Here is a 19,569-nt window from a genome sequence, read left to right on the forward strand (position 1 = left end):
CATTGGCTCCCTGACCCTGACCTTAACTCATTGGCTCCCTGTGCTTGGTTGTTCTAATCTCTTCACCAGTTGTATATGAGGGCTGTCCCAAGGCCTTTGATGCAGGGATCTGGTGGCCAATGACCCAGTTTGAACAACCTGCTGCCATGAAGTGTCCCAAGGGATCCACTGGTAAGCACAGCAACCCTTTTCAGAATGGGAAAATGGATTGGAAATGCATATATTTGATAAAAATTTGGCCAGACTATACTGTTCATACTGTTGTTATCCTGTGTCAGCTAAAAGGCAATAGAGGTCAACAGAGAATCGTCACAATCAGTCCTGCTCTTCCTTACCCTTATCTCCCCATGTCTTTCTCCTCCCCACTAGGCACGGCCATCCGCCACTGCAGCGATGAGAACGGCTGGCTGCCTCCCAATCTCTTCAACTGCACCTCTATCACCTTCTCTCAGCTGAAAAAAGAGGTATGTCTTGATTTAACCTTTATTCAAACCAGGAAGTCCCATTGATAGTAAAACCCTCCTTTATCATTGAGACACCTGTCTGACCTCTGACGTCTCCCTGACCTCTGGCCTTCAGGACGAGGAGTTGCACCTTAACAGCTCCAGGATGGACGGTGAGAGGTCAAAGGGCATGGCCAGCATGCTGTGGAGCGCCACCAACCGCACGGAAGACCTCCAGGGCAACGACGTGAAGACGGCCTACAGCCTCCTGACCCGCCTGCTGCAGTACGAGAGCCAACAGCTGGGCTTCGACATGGCCACCACAAGAGACATTCACTTCCATGAGGTGGGCCTCTGGAAACATGCTTCAACTAGTGTTGAATGTTTAGTGCCATTCGGTGCCTTGTAGTGGTCTTCATCAGCTCTCAAATAATGTGTTGAGCTTGAAATGATAAGATAGACAGGATAGTTGTGGAGTTAGCTTGTTCATTGGCCTTAGCAGCACTTCTACTTACAATGACGTCACGAACTCATACACTCTTAGAAAAAAGGGTTCCAAGAGAGTTCTTTGGCTGTCCCCATAGGATAAGCCTTTTTGGTTCCAGGTAGAACTCTTTTGGGTTTCATGTAGAACCCTCTATGGAAAGGGTTCTACATGAAACTCAAAAAGGTTCTACCTGGAACCAAAAGGGTTCTACCTGGAACCAAAAATAGTTATTCAAAGGGTTCTCATTTGGGGACAGCCGAAGAACCCTTTTAGGTTCTAGATAACACCTTTTTTTCTAAGAGTGTAGAAATATACCCTCAAATAGTTCTCTATCATATGTTTACCCTAAATGTTCTCTCACAGTTTTCAGAGACTCGCTCAAAGTTGAATGAATGACCCACATTGTTAAGCTCAACTGCTTAAGGATCCTACAAGCTTTAAGTCGCTAATAGTTTCTCACAAATCCTGCTTATACTTGGTGGTACCGGTTTTCTAAGAACCTGTTTTCCCAGTTGGAGATTTCTCCCCCTATAGAAAATGTGATCTAGAGCCTATTATGTGTAAGTAATACAGCGTAATGATTAGCATGTTCTCTATGAGCTTTATTAAGGCTATGACCATAATGGGCGCTGATGGCTAACAGTGTGCATTCTTTGCACCAGACCCAGCTCGATACCAGAAGGTGCATCTGGAAGGGTTTAAGGGATCAAGAACCAATTAGAAAAGAGTGTGTTGGGTGATTGAGCCAATGGGAGTAGCAGTTCCCCCCCCCCCCCCATCCTTTATAGGACAGCTCTCCTTTCCTTCTCTTGTTTTCTTCATTTATCTCTGTTCTTTTGGCATTGTTTTCACATGCTTCATTGAGGATATATGATACTGATTATGTATTCTGTTTGTCTCTGATGTATACTGGCCACACAGGCCAATACAGAGTAGTGCATAGTATCGATGTGATGTAGGTGTATGACATGCCCTGTTAATGTTCTAGAACATGGTCCGAGCGGGCAGTGCCATCCTGGACCCTGCTAACAGAGGACACTGGGAGCAGATCCAGCGTTCCCGAAGGTGGCACAGCTCTACTACTGCACAGCTTTGAAGAGTACGCCCAAGCCCTAGCCCAAAACATGAGGAAGACCTACCTGAAACCCTTTACTGTTGTCACGGAAAACATGAGTGAGTCCATCTGCAGTGCAATGACACAATTATTTTGTTGCTGTAACATCATTTTCATTACTCATTAATGCACAGTAAGGTTACATTGTGCATTTCAAACAACCTACCACCAATACCTCGTGTGATACAAGCATAATTATCACACATTCTCTCTCTCTGTGCTCACAGTTGTTTCTTTGGATTACTTGGACCCGTCCAGGCCAGAACGGACAAACATCCCACATTTCCAAGAGATCCAGGAGGCCTATTCCAAAGAAATGGAATCTTCTGTCCGCTTCCCAGAATTCCCAACACAGCAAGAGCAGCCAGAGGAGGTTAAAGGTGGGATTAAAGTAGTAGTACAGCATAGACATTTTGTGGTTCATTACGTCACTTTCACAACGTAAATAGTCAGTTAATTAAAGAGGCAATCTGTGACTGTGACATACTTTTTTTACTTTTAAATGAATGATATATACTCATTCATTATTGAAGATTATAACTTAACGATCAAATCAAAATCAAATCAAATGTATTTATATAACCCTTCTTACATCAGCTGATATATCAAAGTGCTGTACAGAAACCCAGCCTAAAACCCCAAACAGCAAGCAATGCAGGTGTAGAAGCACGGTAGCTAGGAAAAACTCCCTAGAAAGGCCAAAACCAAGGGAGAAACCTAGAGAGGAACCAGACTATGAGGGGTGGCCAGTCCTCTTCTGGCTGTGCCGGGTGGAGATTATAACAGAACATGGCCAAGATGTTCAAATGTTCATAGATGACCAGCATGGTCAAATAATAATAATAACAGTAGTTGTCGAGGGTGGAACAGGTCAGCACCTCAGGAGTAAATGTCAGTTGGCTTTTCATAGCTGATCATTGAGAGTATCTCTACCTCTCCTGCTGTCTCTAGAGAGTTGAAAACAGCAGGTCTGGGACAGGTAGCACGTCCGGTGAACAGGTCAGGGTTCCATAGCCGCAGGCAGAACAGTTGAAACTGGAGCAGCAGCACGGCCAGGTGGACTGGGGACAGCAAGGAGTCATCATGCCAGGTAGTCCTGAGGCATGGTCCTAGGGCTCAGGTCCTCCAAGAGAGAGAGAAAGAAAGAGAGAAAGAGCGAAAGAGAGAATTAGAGAGAGCATACTTAAATTCACACAGGACACCTGATAAGACAGGAGAAATACTGCAGATATAACAAACGGATCCTAGCCCCCCGACACATAAACTACTGCAGCATAAATACTGTAGGCTGAGACAGGAGGGGTCAGGAGACACTGTGGCCCCATCCGATGATACCCCCGGACAGGGCCAAACAGGCAGGATATAACCCCACCCACTTTGCCAAAGCACAGCCCCCACACCACTAGAGGGATATCTTCAACCACCAACAAACCATCCTAAGACAAGGCCGAGTATAGCCCACAAAGATGTCTGCCACAGCACAAACCGGGGGGGGGGGCCAACCCAGACAGGAAGACCACGTCAGTGACTCAACCCACTCAAGTGACGCACCCCTCCTAGGGACGGCATGGAAGAGCACCAGTAAGCCAGTGACTCAGCCCCTGTAATAGGGTTAGAGGCAGAGAATCCCAGTGGAGAGAGGGGAACCGGCCAGGCAGAGACAGCAAGGGCGGTTCGTTGCTCCAGTGCCTTTCCGTTCACCTTCACACTCCTGGGCCAGGCTACACTCAATCATATGACCTACTGAAGAGATGAGTCTTCAGTAAAGGCTTAAAGGTTGAGGCCGAGTCTGCGTCTCTCACATGGGTAGGCAGACCATTCCATAAATATGGAGCTCTATAGGAGAAAGCCCTGCCTCCAGCTGTTTGCTTAGAAATTCTAGGGACAATTAGGAGGCCTGCGTCTTGTGACCGTAGCGTACGTGTAGGCATGTACGGCAGGACCAAATCGGAAAGATAGGTAGGAGCAAGCCCATGTAATGCTTTGTAGGTTAGCAGTAAAACCTTGAAATCAGCCCTTGCCTTAACAGGAAGCCAGTGTAGGGAGGCTAGCACTGGAGTAATATGATCACATTTTTTGGTTCTAGTCAGGATTCTAGCAGCCGTATTTAGCACTAACTGAAGTTTATTTAGTGCTTTATCTGGGTAGCCGGAAAGTAGAGCATTGCAGTAGTCTAACCTAGAAGTAACAAAAGCATGGATACATTTTTCTGCATCATTTTTGGACAGAAAGTTTCTGATTTTTGCAATGTTACGTAGATGGAAAAAAGCTGTCCTTGAAACAGTCTTGATATGTTCGTCAAACGAGAGATCAGGGTCCAGATTAACGCCAAGGTCCTTCACAGTTTTATTTGAGACGACTGTACAACCATCAAGATTAATTGTCAGATTCAACAGAAGATCTCTTTGTTTCTTGGGACCTAGAACAAGCATCACTGTTTTGTCCGAGTTTAAAAGTAGAAAGTTTGCAGCCATCCACTTCCTTATGTCTGAAACACAGGCTTCTAGCGAGGGCAATTTTGGGGCTTCACCATGTTTCTGTCACGACTTCCGCCGAGGTCGGTCCCTCTCCTTGTTCGGGCGGCGTACGGCGGTCGACGTCACCAGTCTTCTAGCCATCGCCGATCCACCTTTCATTTCCATTTGTTTTGTCTTGTTTCCCGCAGAGCTGGTTTGCATTCCCTCATTACTCATCTTGCATATAACCCTCTGTTTCCCCCCATGTCTGTGTGTGGAATTGTTATGTGTAAATGTATGTGTACTCCAGGCTGGTTTGCGCCGGGTTATTGTAACCCGTGCATGGTTAGTTTTCTGAGTGCCGTGTTTTGTTCGCCTCAATAAAGGGCTCCGTTTGCTCCGCATTTCTGCTCTCCTGCGCCTGACTTCCCTGCAGCCAGTTACGCACTCCTTTACAGTTTCCTTGAAATGTACAGCTGTGTGTCATCCGCATAGCAGTGAAAGTTAACATTATGTTTTCGAATGACATCCCCAAGAGGTAAAATATATAGGGAAAACAATAGTGGTCCTAAAACTGAGTGGAGTCACAAGTGGAGTCTCAGTGCTATGATGGGGTCTAAAACTAGACTGAAGCATTTCGTATACATTGTTTGTCTTCAGGAAGGCAGTGAGTTGCTGCGCAACAGCTTTTTCAAAACATTTTCAGAGGAATGGAAGATTCGATATAGGCCGATAGTTTTTTATATTTTCTGGGTCAAGGTTTGGCTTTTTCAAGAGAGGCTTTATTACTGCCACTTTTACTGAGTTTGGTACACCTCCGGTGGATAGAGAGCCGTTTATTATGTTCAACATAGGAAGGCCAAGCGCAGGAAGCAGCTCTTTCAGTAGTTTAGTTGGAATAGGGTCCAGTATGCAGCTTGAAGGTTTAGAGGCCATGATTTTTTTCATCATTGTGTCAAGAGATATAGTACTAAAACACTTGAGTGTCTCCCTTGATCCTAGGTCCTGGTAGAGTTGTGCAGACTCAGGACAACTGAGCTTTGGAGGAATACGCAGATTTAAAGAGGAGTCCGTAATTTGCTTTCTAATGATCATGATCTTTTCCTCAAAGAAGTTCATGAATTTATCACTGCTGAAGTGAAAGTCATGCTCTCTTGGGGAATGCTGCTTTTTAGTTAGCTTTGCGACAGTATCAAAAAGAAATTTCGGATTGTTCTTATTTTCCTTAATTAAGTTGTAAAAATAGGATGATCGAGCAGCAGTGAGGGCTCTTCGATACTGCACGGTACTGTCTTTCCAAGCTAGTCAGAAGACTTCCAGTTTGGTGGGGCGCAATTTCCAGTCCAATTTTCTGGAAGCTTGCTTCAGAGCTCGGGTATTTTCTGTATACCAGGGAGCTAGTTTCTTATGACAATGTTTTTAGTTTTTAGGGGTGCAACTGCATCTAGGGTATTGTGCAAGGCTAAATTGAGTTCCTCAGTTAGGTGGTTAACTGATTTTTGTCCTCTGACGTCCTTGGGTAGGCAGAGGGAGTCTGGAAGAGCATCAAGGAATCTTTGGGTTGTCTGAGAATTTATAGCACGACTTTTGATGCTCCTTGGTTGGGGTCTGAGCAGATTATTTGTTGCGATTGCAAACGTAATAAAATGTTGGTCCGATAGTCCAGGATTATGAGCAAAAACATTAAGATCCACAACATTTATTCCATGGGACAAAACTAGGTCCAGAGTATGACTGTGGCAGTGAGTAGGTTCGGAGACATGTTGGACAAAACCCACTGAGTCGATGATGTCTCCGAAAGCCTTTGGGAGTGGGTCTGTGGACTTTTCCATGTGAATATTAAAGTAATCAAAAATTAGAATATTATCTGCTATGACTACAAGGTCCGATAGGAATTCAGAGAACGCAGTGAGGAACGCTGTATATGGCCCAGGAGGCCTGTAAACAGTAGCTATAAAAAGTGATTGAGTAGGCTGCATAGATTTCATGACTAGAAGCTTTTTTTTTGTAAATTGAAATTTGCTATCGTAAATGTTAGCAACACCTCCGCCTTTGCGGGAGGCGCGGGGGATATGGTCACTACTGTAACCAGGAAGTGAGGCCTCATTTAACACAGTAAATTCATCAGACTTAAGCCATGTTTCAGTCAGGCCAATCACATCAAGATTATGATCAGTGATTAGTTCATTGACTATAACTGCCTTTGAAGTGAGGGATCTAACATTAAGTAGCCCTATTTTGAGATGTGAGGTATCACGATCTCTTTCAATAATGGCAGGAATGGAGGAGGTCTTTATTCCAGTGAGATTGCTAAGGCGAACACCGCCATGTTTAGTTTTGCCCAACCTAGGTCGAGGCACAGACACGGTCTCAATGGGGATAGCTGAGCTGACTACACTGACTGTGCTAGTGGCAGACTCCACTAAGCTGGCAGGCTGGCTAACAGCCTGCTGCCTGGCCTGCACCCTATTTCATTGTGGAGCTAGGGGAGTTAGGGCCCTGTCTATGTTCGTAGATAAGATGCAGCAGTCTCCCCATTCTCATCTGCCCTGTCTATGTTTGAAGATAAGATATAGCAGTCTCTCCATTCTCATCTTTCAACTGTTCGCTAAAACAATTGTGCGGTGGCCACTTTGTTATTGTTTTAACTGCAGATTGCCCCTTTAAGTCTGAGCTGTTGTATTGTATAAACAGTTGGTCAAGTTTTTCAACCAGTCTGCTAGTTTTTTATGTGAGATTCATTCATTCATTCATTGTCATAGTATCGGTTTCAATCGTTATAGCAGTCTCGATAGCAGCAGCCACAGACGCAACAGCCATAAACGTGCCCCCTGTCCAGGCTGAATCCACCACCGTGGGTCACCAGGCGTCTGCCAAGAAAATGCGTCGTCACGCTGAGGTCCCAGGCCCTCTCCCTGTTGCCGTGGTGATCATCTATAGGACCCTGGGACAGCTACTGCCTGAGAACTACGACGTTGATCGCAGGAGCCTGAGGTATTGTTTACCACTGGGAATGCTGGGTTTGGTTTTTGCCTAGTTTTCCTTGTGATATATGTTTTTATGCTACCTCACTATAGGCCAGGGATGTGGCTATAGGCCAGGGATATGCAACTTTGAAGGGCCGCAGTGGCTCACGGGTCTGTGTACCCACATCCACACCTAGCGAAACAAAACATTTTAGCGGCCCTCTTGACAGCGGAGAGAAAAAAGTATTATTTAATTTCCTGCAATTCTTAAAATGTTGCCATGGGCGTAGAGAAAAGTGTGCAGTTTTAAAGCAAGTTTACTGCAATTCTACACATTTTGCCATGGGGCGGACAGAAGATTTAGCAATTTTTTTATAACAAATTTCATGCAATTCTATACATTTTGCCATGGGGCGGACAGAAGATTTATAATTTTTTTTATAACAAATTTCATGCAATTCTACAAATTTTGCAATGGGGCAGAGAGAAAACTTTGCAGTTTTTAATATGATAACTTAGTGAGAGTGGCTAACAAAATCAATGGGGCCCTCCGATTGGTAATTTGACCATGATTACTACAAGTTTAGATAGCTGGCTAGACTACTGTATCAATCAACAACAAAAAATGACCTGACATGGGCTAATTGAGTGACTGTCAGTGACTAACATACCAAGAGAAGAACTGCTGGTACACAACCACATTTTTTTTTGGGGGGGGGGGGGGGGCACCATTTTCCCTGCTATAGGTCCTTGTGGAAAGTCACTCTCGACATGAACATCTCTTGTATGACTAAAGTCAATGTAAACATAAATGTGTGTGTGTGTGTGTTTAGACTCCCCAAGCGGCCCATCATCAACACACCTATTGTGAGCACTGTGGTCTACAGCGAGGGGGTGCCTCTTCTGGCACAGCCCATCACACTCGAATACACACTACTGGAGACAGAGGAGAGGACCAAACCTGTCTGTGTCTACTGGAATCATTCCATCCCGTAAGGAAAAGCATACCTATCAATACTCTTAATCAGATCGTAAATTTAGAATGGAGTTTAGCTTGATTATGTTCAAGAACATACAGTATCTGTCAAAAGTTTGGACACACCTACACATTCAAGGGTTTTTCTTTATTTGTACTATTTTCTACATTGTAGAATAATAGTGAATATAACAAAACTATGAAATAACACATATGGAATCATGTAGTAACCAAAAAAAGTGTTAAACCAAAATATATTTATATTTTAGATTCTTCAAAGTAGCTACCCTTCGCCTTGATGACAGCTTTGCACAATCTTGGTATTCTCTCAACCAGCATCACCTGGAATGCTTTTCCAACAGTCTTGAAGGAGTTCCCACATATGCTGAGCACTTGTTGGCTGCTTTTCCTTCATTCTGCAGTCCAACTCTTCCATAACCATCTCAATTGGGTTGAGGTCGGTTGATTGTGGACCAGATGGGATGGCGTATCGCTGCAGAATGCTGTGGTAACCATGCTGGTTAAGTATGCCTTGAATTCTAAATAAATCACTGACAGTGTCACCAGCAAAGCACCATCACACCTCCTCCTCCATGCTTTACAGTGGGAACCACACATGCGGAGATCATCCGTTCACCTACTCTGCGTCTACAAAGACACAGCGGTTAGAACCAAAAATCGTAGATTTCCACCGGTCTAATGTCCATTGCTCATGTTTCTTGGTCCAAGCAAGTCTCTTCTTATTATTGGTGTCCTTTTGTAGTAGTTTCTTTGCAGCAATTCGACCATGAAGGCCTGATTCATAAAGTCTTCTCTGAACAGTTGATGTTGAGATGTGTCTGTTACTTGAACTCTGTGAAGCATTTATTTGGCCAGCAATTTCTGAGACTGGTAACTCGAATGAACTTGGCCTCTGCAGCAGAGGTAACTCTGGGTCGTCCTTTCCTGTGGCGGTCCTCATGAGAGCAAGTTTCATCAAAGCACTTGATGGTTTTTGCGACTGCACTTGAAGGAACTTTAAAAGTTCTTGAAATTTTCCGTATTGACTGACCTTCATGTCTTAAAGTAGTGATGGACTGTCATTTCTCTTTGCTTGTTTGAGCTGTTCTTGCCATAATATGGACTCGGTCTTTTACTAAATAGGGCTATCTTCTGTATACCACCCCTACCTTGTCACAACACAACTTATTGGCTCAAACGCATAAAAAGGAAAGACATTCCACAAATGAACTTTTAACAAGGCACACCTGTTAATTGAAATGCATTCCTGGTGACTACCTCATGAAGCTGGTTGAGAGAATGCCAAGAGTGTGCAAAGCTGTCATCAAGGTAAAGGGTGGCTGCTTTGAAGAATCTCAAATATAACATATATTTTGATTTGTTTAACAATTTTTTGGTTACTACATGATTTCATATGTGTTATTTCATAATTTGATGTCTACACTATTATTCTACAATGTAGAAAATAGTAAAAATAAAGAAAAACCCTTGAATGAGTAGATGTGTCCAAACTTTTGACTGGTACTGTAAATCATATAAAACAATATCTATTTTGGGTCCAGATTTCAAGGAACGGGAGGCTGGTCTGCCAAGGGGTGTGAGCTGGTGTTCAGGAACAGCACCCACATCAGCTGCCAGTGCAGTCACATGTCCAGCTCTGCTGTGCTCATGGACATCTCCAAGAGAGAGGTACCACCCCGAGCCCCCTACCAAACATTCAGTTATGGTGACTCAGCTTATGTTAACTTCTATTATTTGATCTTACCCCTGGCCGTGTTTACCTCCTCAGCATGGAGAGGTCTTGCCCCTGAAGATCATCACCTACACCACGGTGTCAGCCTCGCTGGTGGCCCTCCTCATCACCTTCCTCCTGCTGGCCATTCACCGGAAGCTCCGCTCTAACCTCCACAGCATACACAAGAACCTGGTGGTGTCAATCTTCCTCTCCCAGCTCGTCTTACTCTTCGGAATCAATCAGACTGAAAATGCGGTGAGGCACACAACCCTGAGGCACACCCGAAATACACTTTATTTTGTCTTATTGCATTATTATATACTGTTGACTTGTCAATATACACTACATGACCAAAAGTATGCTCGTCGAACATCTCATTCCAAAATCATGGGCATTAATATGGAGTTGGTACCCCAATTCTCTGGGAAGGCTTTCCACTAGATGTTGGAACATTGCTATGGGGACTTGCTTCCATTCCGCCACAAGAGCATTAGTGCAGTTGGGCACTGATGTTGGGCGATTAGGCCTGCACGCAGTCAGCGTTCCAATTCATCCCAAATGTGTTCGATGGGGTTGAGGTCAGGGCTCTGTGCAGGCCAGTCAAGTTCTTCTACACCGATCTTGACAAACCATTTCTGTATGGACCTCGTTTGTGCACAGGGGCATTGTCATGATGAAACAGGAAAGGGCCTTCCCCAAACTGTTGCCACAAGGTTGGAAGAACAGAATCGCCTTAAATGTCATTGCATGCTATAATGTTAAGATTTCCCTTCACTGGAACTAAGGGGCCTAGCACGAACATGAAAATCAGCCCCAGACCATTATTCCTCCTCCAACAAACTGTACAGTTGGCACTATGCAATGGGGCAGGTAATGTTCTTCTGGCATCCACCAAACCCAGATTCATCTGTCGGACTGCCAGATGGTGAAGCGTGATTCATCATTCCAGAGAATGTGTTTCCACTGCTCCAGAGTCCAATAGCAGCGAGCTTTACACCACTCCAGCGGACGCTTGGCATTGTGGTGATCTTAGGCTTGTGTGCGGCTGCTCAGCCATGGAAACCCATTTTATGAAGCTCCCGACAAACATTTATTGTGCTGAAAATTGGTAGTGAGTGTTGCAACCGAGGACAGATGTTTTTTTGAAGGGATGTCCACATACTTTTGTACATATGGTGTACCTGCAGTCTACCCCCCCTACCCTTCTCGCCGGGGAAAGGCCATTCTGTGCCATATCTGCCAGTGCACCAAGGCCATTTTCTAGGGCACCAAGGCCATTAACCAAAATAGCCATTTAAATTGATTTGAAAACCAAAAACAGTAGCTATTCTGTTAAGAAATACATAAGTGTATGTAAATAAATAATTAGCCTACATGTCAAAGTGCGTAGGTGATAGCCTATGCGTATTGGCTACAGCCTGCCCTGTCCAGGCCAATGCTGACATGAGGAAGGCTAGTCCCCCTTGAGTACATTTTAGTCATTTAGCAGACACTCTTATCCAGGGTGACTTACAGGAGCAATTAGGGTTAAGTGCCTTGCTCAAGGGCACATCAACAGATTTCTCAGTTAGTTGGCTCGGGGATTCAAACCAGCAACCTTCCAATTACTGGCCCAACACTCCAAACAGCAGTGCTAAGTGGCTTTATCTTTGATAATAATAGTTCTGTGTCTGTTTGGCAATGTGTGGATTTGGCCTCAGCCATTGCATTGTGTTCTGTTGTTATAGATTAGCAGTTACTGAACCAGACTTAGTTCACAGACAGCTTAATTAACAATTAGCACAGTTGGCTTTCAAAACAGTGGCTTTAATCATCTTTCCCTACCTCTCTGTCCCTCAGTTCATGTGTACAGTGGTAGCCATCCTGCTACACTACTTCTACATGTGTACGTTTGCCTGGATGTTGGTGGTGGGCCTTCACATCTACCGCATGCTGACTGAAGTCAGGAACATCAACCATGGCTGCATGAGGTTTTACTACGCCATTGGCTGGGGCATTCCTGCCATTATCACCGGTGAGTGAGAGACACACACACACACACACACACACATGCATGCAAAGACAGAGAGGGACACTGATGCATTGAAACAACATAATCTGGAAGCACATGCTCACTGTGTGTAATTTTCTTCTCTTGTAGGCCTGGCGGTAGGGTTGGACCCTGAGGGCTATGGGAACCCAGACTTCTGTTGGCTTTCTGTCCACGACACACTCATCTGGAGTATCGCTGGGCCCATCGCTATAGTAGTACTGGTGAGTGTGTATGTAGACGCTGTTTATTTGTTGGACTATACTGGATTGGTTCTGGCCAGTGGATTATATTATTCATCTCCATCTCATGTATCTCCCATAGGTCAACATTGCTTTATTCTTCATGGCCGCCAAGGCCTCATGCGGAAAAAGGACAGTGGACATTTGAGAAGACTGGAGCAATGTGAGTACTTCGAGACAGGATAACCATGTAGAGTTAGAAAATAGTTAGCATGTAGCATACCATGTTGGCTGGATTCCATTCAAAACAATAACAAACATTTCCTCTCTAGCTGTTCCCTACATGTAGCCTTCCTCCTCCTGTTGCTCCTCAGTGTGACCTGGCTCCTGGGCCTCATGGCGGTCAACAGTGACATCCTCTCTCTACACTACCTCTTTGCCATCTTCAGCTGCCTTCAGGTACTTGGCTTTTTGACTTGTCAAAAACAGTGCTTCAAAAAGCCTTACTGTGGGTATATTTATCTGATGTGCAATTATCCATCTCTCTCTCTCTCTCTCTCTCTCTCTCTCTCTCTCTCTCTCAGGGTGTGTGCATATTCTTCTTCCACTGTGTTTTCAACAAGGAGGTGAGGACCAACCTAATGAACATCCTCACAGGGAGGAAATCCATAGTGGAGGAGCCTACTGCCACCCACTCCACTCTCCTCACAGTGAGTACACATCAGTCCATAGTTAAGTGTATTATACCTGTAGATTTATGTTGAGAAATTAGTTATGAGTTGTATCGGGCGGCAGGCAGCCTAGCGGTTAAGAGCCCTGGGCCAGTAACCGAAATGTCACTTGTTCGAATCCCCGATCCGACTAGTTGAAAGATCTGTCAATGTGCCCTTGAGGAAGCCACTTAACCCTAATTGCTCTTGTAAGTCACTCTGGATAAGAGTGTCTGCTGAATGACTACAATTTAGTTTATTACTTCTTTGTGTCCCCAGCGTTCACTGAACGCTAAGCATTCGTACACAGAGGAGGACAGTCTGTACCGCACGGCCATCGGAGAGTCCACTGCCTCCCTGGACAGCACAGTTAGATCAGTCCGCAGCTTCAGCAGAAGCCAGGCCAGGTGACTTACTGGGTGGGAACTGGGTTCTACTTAGCTAACAGATTGTGCCGGGCTAATGTGATGCTCTATTAGCCATTACAGGATAGGTGCTGTTTGGCGTAGCACAGATCATTTTCTATCAACCTTAACTTGGCGATACTTCCTCAATTCCCAACATGGAAGACAACCAACGTCTTCTAAACGTCCATGTCTAGTTGCAGGGACTTGGTTTGAATTTAGAAAATTCTCCATGAAGTAATCCAACAATGTGTATGCCGCCATCTTGTCTATTTCAAATCTTCTCTCATTGATCAAGACAGGTGATTGTCATCATGACATGCGTTACTTTGGGGTGGACCCACCTGTCTCAATCAATGAGAGAAAATTTGAGATAGACAAGATGGTGGCGGACACATTGTTGGACTACTTAAAGTGGAACATACAGCGCCTTAACTACTTTGCAGATATCAAACAAACAGATAATCATAATATCAGTCAAAAATATCAAATGTCCAGTATATACTAAAAAATCTACTTTATAAGAGGTTTAAAAAATAGGCTCTATTTGACAAAGAAATTCCATGATGTAGAGTATGGCATTGTTGGCCGAATAAATTACATTTGTTGGTAGTCCCAAAAATATTGCTCTCAGGTTGTAAATCACAGCTGTCCAAGTATATATTTTGCTGCCTCCACCCATTCGGGATGCACTTTTTCAGTTTCAATTACTCAATATTTTGGATATAAACTTACGAATTTAACTAAGGCATGCATATCGCTTAGTTGTCAATCAAATGTATTTGGCATCGATCAAATGGGCGGGCAGGCATTTTCCATTCAGTTGTCACAACGTGGGTTGGGACAAGCATGCATTTGCTGGCAAGCTGCAGAAGGTGAGCAGGCTACTATTCCCCATTGTTTATCAGTGAAAATTTTATGGCCAACTACAAACGGAAAAAAATTCAGAGAGTTTATCTACTCTTGCCTCATTAGATTTTAGCTCATCCCTCTCTGGCTAACATTATATGTTTATCGTAGGGAGGGAGAATAACCTACCTGTTCATGGTTGTCTGATCAATAGGACTGTAAAGTTCCCAAATGTAAGAGGACACCCTTGGTATTTAAATATTTGCAGAAATCCATTCAGGTGTATTTTCCATATTGTAAAATGTAAAAAAAAAGAAAGAAAAAAAAAAAGAAGTGTCATATTCTTTCTGGGGGTGTATGGGAACACATTTTTATAAGATGTCATGTTGATAAAACCCTGTCCGTTCCACTTTAGTGGAGAATTTTTACATTTAATTTAATAATGGAACATTTTCTAAATTCAAACAAACCCCCTGCAGCTAGACGTGAAGCTTTAGAAGACATTAGATTTCTTCCAAGTCGAGAATTGAGGAAGTATCGACAAGTTAAGGTTTGTTGAAAATTACATTTTCTATGTCAAAAAGTACCTACCTAATAACACCCCATCAGCCAGCTGGAACAGAGTAATGGTCTGACTAGGCAATATTTTTAATGGCTAGGTTCTACTTAGGTTTGCAAAACTCCAGTAACCTTCCCAAAATTCCCAGATTTTTCATGATTTTCAAGATTCTGGATTTCATGCTTATTCCTTCCTGATTCAGGGAATCTTCCAACCAGAATTTCTGGAAAACCTGGGAATTTTAGGAAAGTTAATGGAATATCGTGACCACATTTCATACTCAAGTTATTATTTCTGTACTCATCATGTCTCCTTCTTCCAACAGGAACGACTCAGGGCAGAAGCGCACGACATCCTCCGGCTCAGCCAAAAAGAGTTCCCATGGGGAGGGAGACTCCTCCATCTTCCTCTGCAAGCGCTCCAAGAGAGATGGTACAAGTCCTATATAGTTACATTGAGTGTCATCAAATTTGATTGGTTACATACATGTGTTTAGCAGATGTTATTGCGGGTGTAGCGAAATGCATGTAACAGGGAATATTAATGCATCCGAATGTCTCAATAATTTACGTGCCATTGGCTGCTCAGGCCTATAGAGTGGTGAGGAGAAGGATTCTACCGTGTCCGGAAGTGAATTCACCATTCATTTTCGGGATTCAGGGTTCACTCATACACCGTTTTAAGCTTTGTTTTACTATTGACCGTTTCAGCTGATTTCGGGATTGTATATCGATTCGCTCTTAAATATTAGTCGTCTGATGTATTTGTTTCAGTCTCTGAATTGTTTAATAAAACTTTTCGCGACCAGCTCTTGATATCAGGGCATAAAAATATAATTTGTCTCCTGAATTAGCCTAGCATGCATAGCGTACGGTGCCTTCAGAAAGTATTCACACCCCTTGACTTATTCCACATTTTGTTGTGTTACAGCCTGAATTCAAAATGGGTTAAATAAATTAAATCATCGCACCCATATACTGTGTACACAATACCCCATAAGGAAAGTGAAAACATATTTTTAGATGTATTTATTTTTTAATTAAAGACATAAATATTTCATTTACATAAATATTCACAACCCTGAGTCAAAATATGTTAAAAAAGTCAAGGGGTGTGAATACTTTCTGAAGGCGCTGTATACCTGGTCCGAGCTCGTTTTCCCTGACTAAACTTGCTGGCTAGCTGAACTATGCTAGTTTTAGTCCTCATTGCTAAACTTCATAAATACTGTACCCTCAACTTCAAAACTCATTTGCTAGCTATACTGTCATGTAACTAAGAAATTTGCTGGAAAGAAACTTGAAAACTATTGTCTTGTTGAATAGTCATGACTGGTTCGAGCTATCTGTTGTAAGACAATGGTGGTGAATTATATCATTGCTACGCAGATCCAAGTTCAGTTTTGAGATTCACCAACGTCACTAGCGTAGGGTTAGCAGGACGTTTCTGACTGGTCTTGGAACTGTGACAACGGGCAGCCTCTCCCCACTTGGTTCGATGGGATATGTAGGGATTTTGCCAACACAGCCAGATATGCAAACAGTCTTGTACCCTTAACCGTTTGTAAACTGACTATCATATTGGTTGATTAAATCAGACTTTATTAATATAATGAGTAATCTAGGAATGTCCCAAGTTAATTGACACGAGAAAACGCAAAAATAGCAACTAATCAGAGTCCTAATGAATACAATGAATGGCTAAACTATTTCCGAACACTACGGGTCCGCGGAGCACCTCCTCCTCACCACTCTATAGTTCAGAGGTCAGAGAGTAAGTTATAGCTCCTGTGTTTCCATGGTAACAGATTCAGACTCAGACAGTGAGCTCTCGGTGGATGAGCACAGCAGCTCCTATGCCTCGTCCCACTCCTCAGACAGTGATGATCACAGAGGAAGCCGCAAGCATAGGTGGAACAACGAGAGACTGTCCGAGCACAACACACCCAAAGGTAACGGGACTCATGTTCAAACACACACACACATTTTGCATTTGCACATACACGCGCACACACACACACACACACACACACACACACACACGCACACGCACACCTCATATATTTAAAAGTGTTTATTTTTCTACTGTATCTGAAGTGGATACTGTGGCCAATCACGTGAAGCCCTACTGGCCAGTGGAGCCGCCGACAGCCAGTGAGAGCGAGGAGCCCTGCGGGGTGGAGTTGCTGCGTGTGGAGACCAAGGTCAACGTGGAGCTCCACCAGGACAACAAGGTCAACAGGGAGTCCCTCTCCCAGAATGATAGTGCCCCTCCCAGCTCACCTGACTGCAACCAGACTGAGAAGAGAAGGGGTGAGCGAGCGACAGAGAGAGAAAAAGAGAGAGTCGTCACTAGCTTCCATAGCCGCAAAGTCATAAACCCTGCCCATTTCTACAAATTGTATTCTTAAATTCTATTTGAAACCTAACCCAATCTTAACCACACTACTAACCTTAAAATTTATATTTAAAAGCACATTTTTGTAGCAAATGTTTACCTCTGTAGTTCACTACCTCTCTCAGGAATATCTCAAATGAAATATCTGATTGAATCAACATGTCAAAATTCTAATCTAGTACCTAAAATGTTATTCCTATCCAAATAAGTTGCATGTGTCTGTTTGTGTGTGTGTGTGTTTTCTTGTATGACTGACTGGGGTTTGTGCATTCACCCTCTGCGTTTGCAACCAGGCATTCTGAAAAACAAGATCACCTCCCCTCCTCCCCTGACTGACAAGAACATGAAGAATCGCCTGCGGGAGAAACTGAGTGACTACAACCCCCACCACATCTCCACCAGGACTACCCCAGTCCCCCCGTCTCCCGTCTCCTCCCATCTACGCCATGTAATCGGAGGCAACGGGGTCCTCATCAAATCCCCGCCTCGCCCGCCCGTGCCTCCGCACCTTCCGTTGTCTCCATGGGACCTGCACAATGGGGTTGTCATGACAACGATGAGGACGATGATGTCGCCATTAGCCAATGGGGTCAACGGGGTTCAAGACGCCCAAGACTCAGACTCCGAGTGAGTGTTTACGAGATATTGGTGGCCATGTTGCATTTCTAACAGATATGTTGGATAATACGTCAGTCACTTTTGACTTTAGCAACTCTCTCTGTCTCTGCCTCTCAACAGCGGTAGCAACGAAATCTCAATCTGACCTGGAGAGAATTCCAGATAGACAACCAGCTCTCAAGGCAAGAGGGGCTACAGCGCCGATACCATGCGTGCAGTTCAAAGGTCACTATGGGACCCCTAAGCTCCTATGGAGACCAGTGTTAGCCCAGACAGCTGCCTGCCTGAGAGAAAAGGGGAAGAATGGAGAGAGCCTGAGAACTACATCTCCCAGCATGCAGCAGCTAGTTGGAAAAACAAAACAATGCACTTCACGGCACGGCTACCAAGTGGCGCTGTCTGTAGTTGTTCATTGCGGGAGGCAACTGACAGCAGGTTGGGATTGAGGACTTTTCTAGGACCAGATGTGTCATGATGTGATATTGACCTCATGAATCAGTAAGACATTCACCAAGTGCCCAGCTGTTTGCCCACAGAGACAGAAACGTCCAAAAAACAAATCAATGTATTTGGTCCGTGTAATTACTTTGTAGATATTTTGTATTTTTACTTTTTGGACTTGTTTATAGGAGAGGAATAACTAATCTGTACATTGTAAGTAGTGTATTGTAATGTCATATTATTGGGAGAGCATGTGTAGATATGACAGTCAACAAGGTTTTTTACAGCTGTTTACAAATTTGGCACATTTTAAGAAAACAAAAATGCTGCCATCCGCAGCATGTAAAGTACTCTCAGTCTGAAAATACTCTACTGATAATATGATTTTGAAGTATTCAAACACTCACATAGTAATTCTAGTAATACAAAAGCCATCTTAAAATAGTAATTCTAACATAGGGAGGAGACATGTTCATCTCCGTATTACAGTGAAGGTCTTGTCCATTCCAATTGTGTCCTGATGGTTGAATGAGGAAAACGCACTGAAATCTTAATACTTGCATTACAAGTTCCAGTAAATGGCAGAGTAATATAGAAATCAATTGCTACTCTTGAATGTTAGTAGAAAACAACGGTATGTGCCTTTTGATTATTACCATGTTGTCTCATTGTAACCCTTTTCACATTGTGCTTCTGAGTTTGTGTAGATCCTTATATTAGTCCTACACATCATCTCTGGAGATCCTATCACCAAGTGTTCAGCCAGTAACATGTCTGTACTCTGATTTTTAACTCTTTAGAATAGTATGTTGCAGTATTATTTCAGTCTGCCTCCACAGAGCATGGTGTCTAAACCCAAGGTAACCAAGGTAACCACTATTACTAGTTTTAGTACTGACCTCCCCATCCTCATTCCCCTGTTGAGCTGTAAACACCAGTGTACATGACCTAGTTATAATACTGTCATCCCTCAGTCCTCCTATTTCATGTTTATAGATGAGCCATATCTCTTTAAAGCTGATATTGTGTCAGACACTGGAATCGTTATTGTAACATACACATATTTATTTTTTGTGAAAAGACACTGTCAATCAGACTTTAGGAACACTAAAATAAACCACATTTTGATTTTCTTCCTTACTTTTTTTTTTTTTTTTGTGTTTCTTGTGTCATTAAGAATTGATAGGTATATGACATATTTGT

The 19,569-nt window shown here is 43.5% G+C and overlaps 1 protein-coding gene across 1 annotated transcript in view; it reads left to right on the top strand.

Moving 5' to 3' along the window:
- Positions 1-19,506, top strand: part of LOC106584596 (cadherin EGF LAG seven-pass G-type receptor 1) — a 90,861-nt gene extending 71,355 nt beyond the window's left edge. Inside the window, 22 exon segments of the mRNA XM_014170067.2 lie at positions 70-171; positions 370-464; positions 580-789; positions 1,919-1,990; positions 1,992-2,103; positions 2,272-2,424; positions 7,287-7,494; positions 8,300-8,458; positions 10,005-10,131; positions 10,232-10,432; positions 12,017-12,191; positions 12,318-12,430; positions 12,531-12,581; positions 12,583-12,611; positions 12,721-12,847; positions 12,973-13,098; positions 13,378-13,505; positions 15,236-15,342; positions 16,718-16,861; positions 17,007-17,222; positions 17,601-17,934; positions 18,046-19,506. Coding sequence (XP_014025542.2) covers positions 70-171; positions 370-464; positions 580-789; positions 1,919-1,990; positions 1,992-2,103; positions 2,272-2,424; positions 7,287-7,494; positions 8,300-8,458; positions 10,005-10,131; positions 10,232-10,432; positions 12,017-12,191; positions 12,318-12,430; positions 12,531-12,581; positions 12,583-12,611; positions 12,721-12,847; positions 12,973-13,098; positions 13,378-13,505; positions 15,236-15,342; positions 16,718-16,861; positions 17,007-17,222; positions 17,601-17,934; positions 18,046-18,070 — 3,014 coding nt within the window. The 3' untranslated portion in view covers positions 18,071-19,506.
- The last annotated feature ends 63 nt before the right edge of the window (positions 19,507-19,569 follow it).

Source organism: Salmo salar, chromosome ssa23 (assembly GCF_905237065.1).
Source record: "Salmo salar chromosome ssa23, Ssal_v3.1, whole genome shotgun sequence".
NCBI classification, from domain to species: Eukaryota; Metazoa; Chordata; class Actinopteri; order Salmoniformes; family Salmonidae; genus Salmo; species Salmo salar.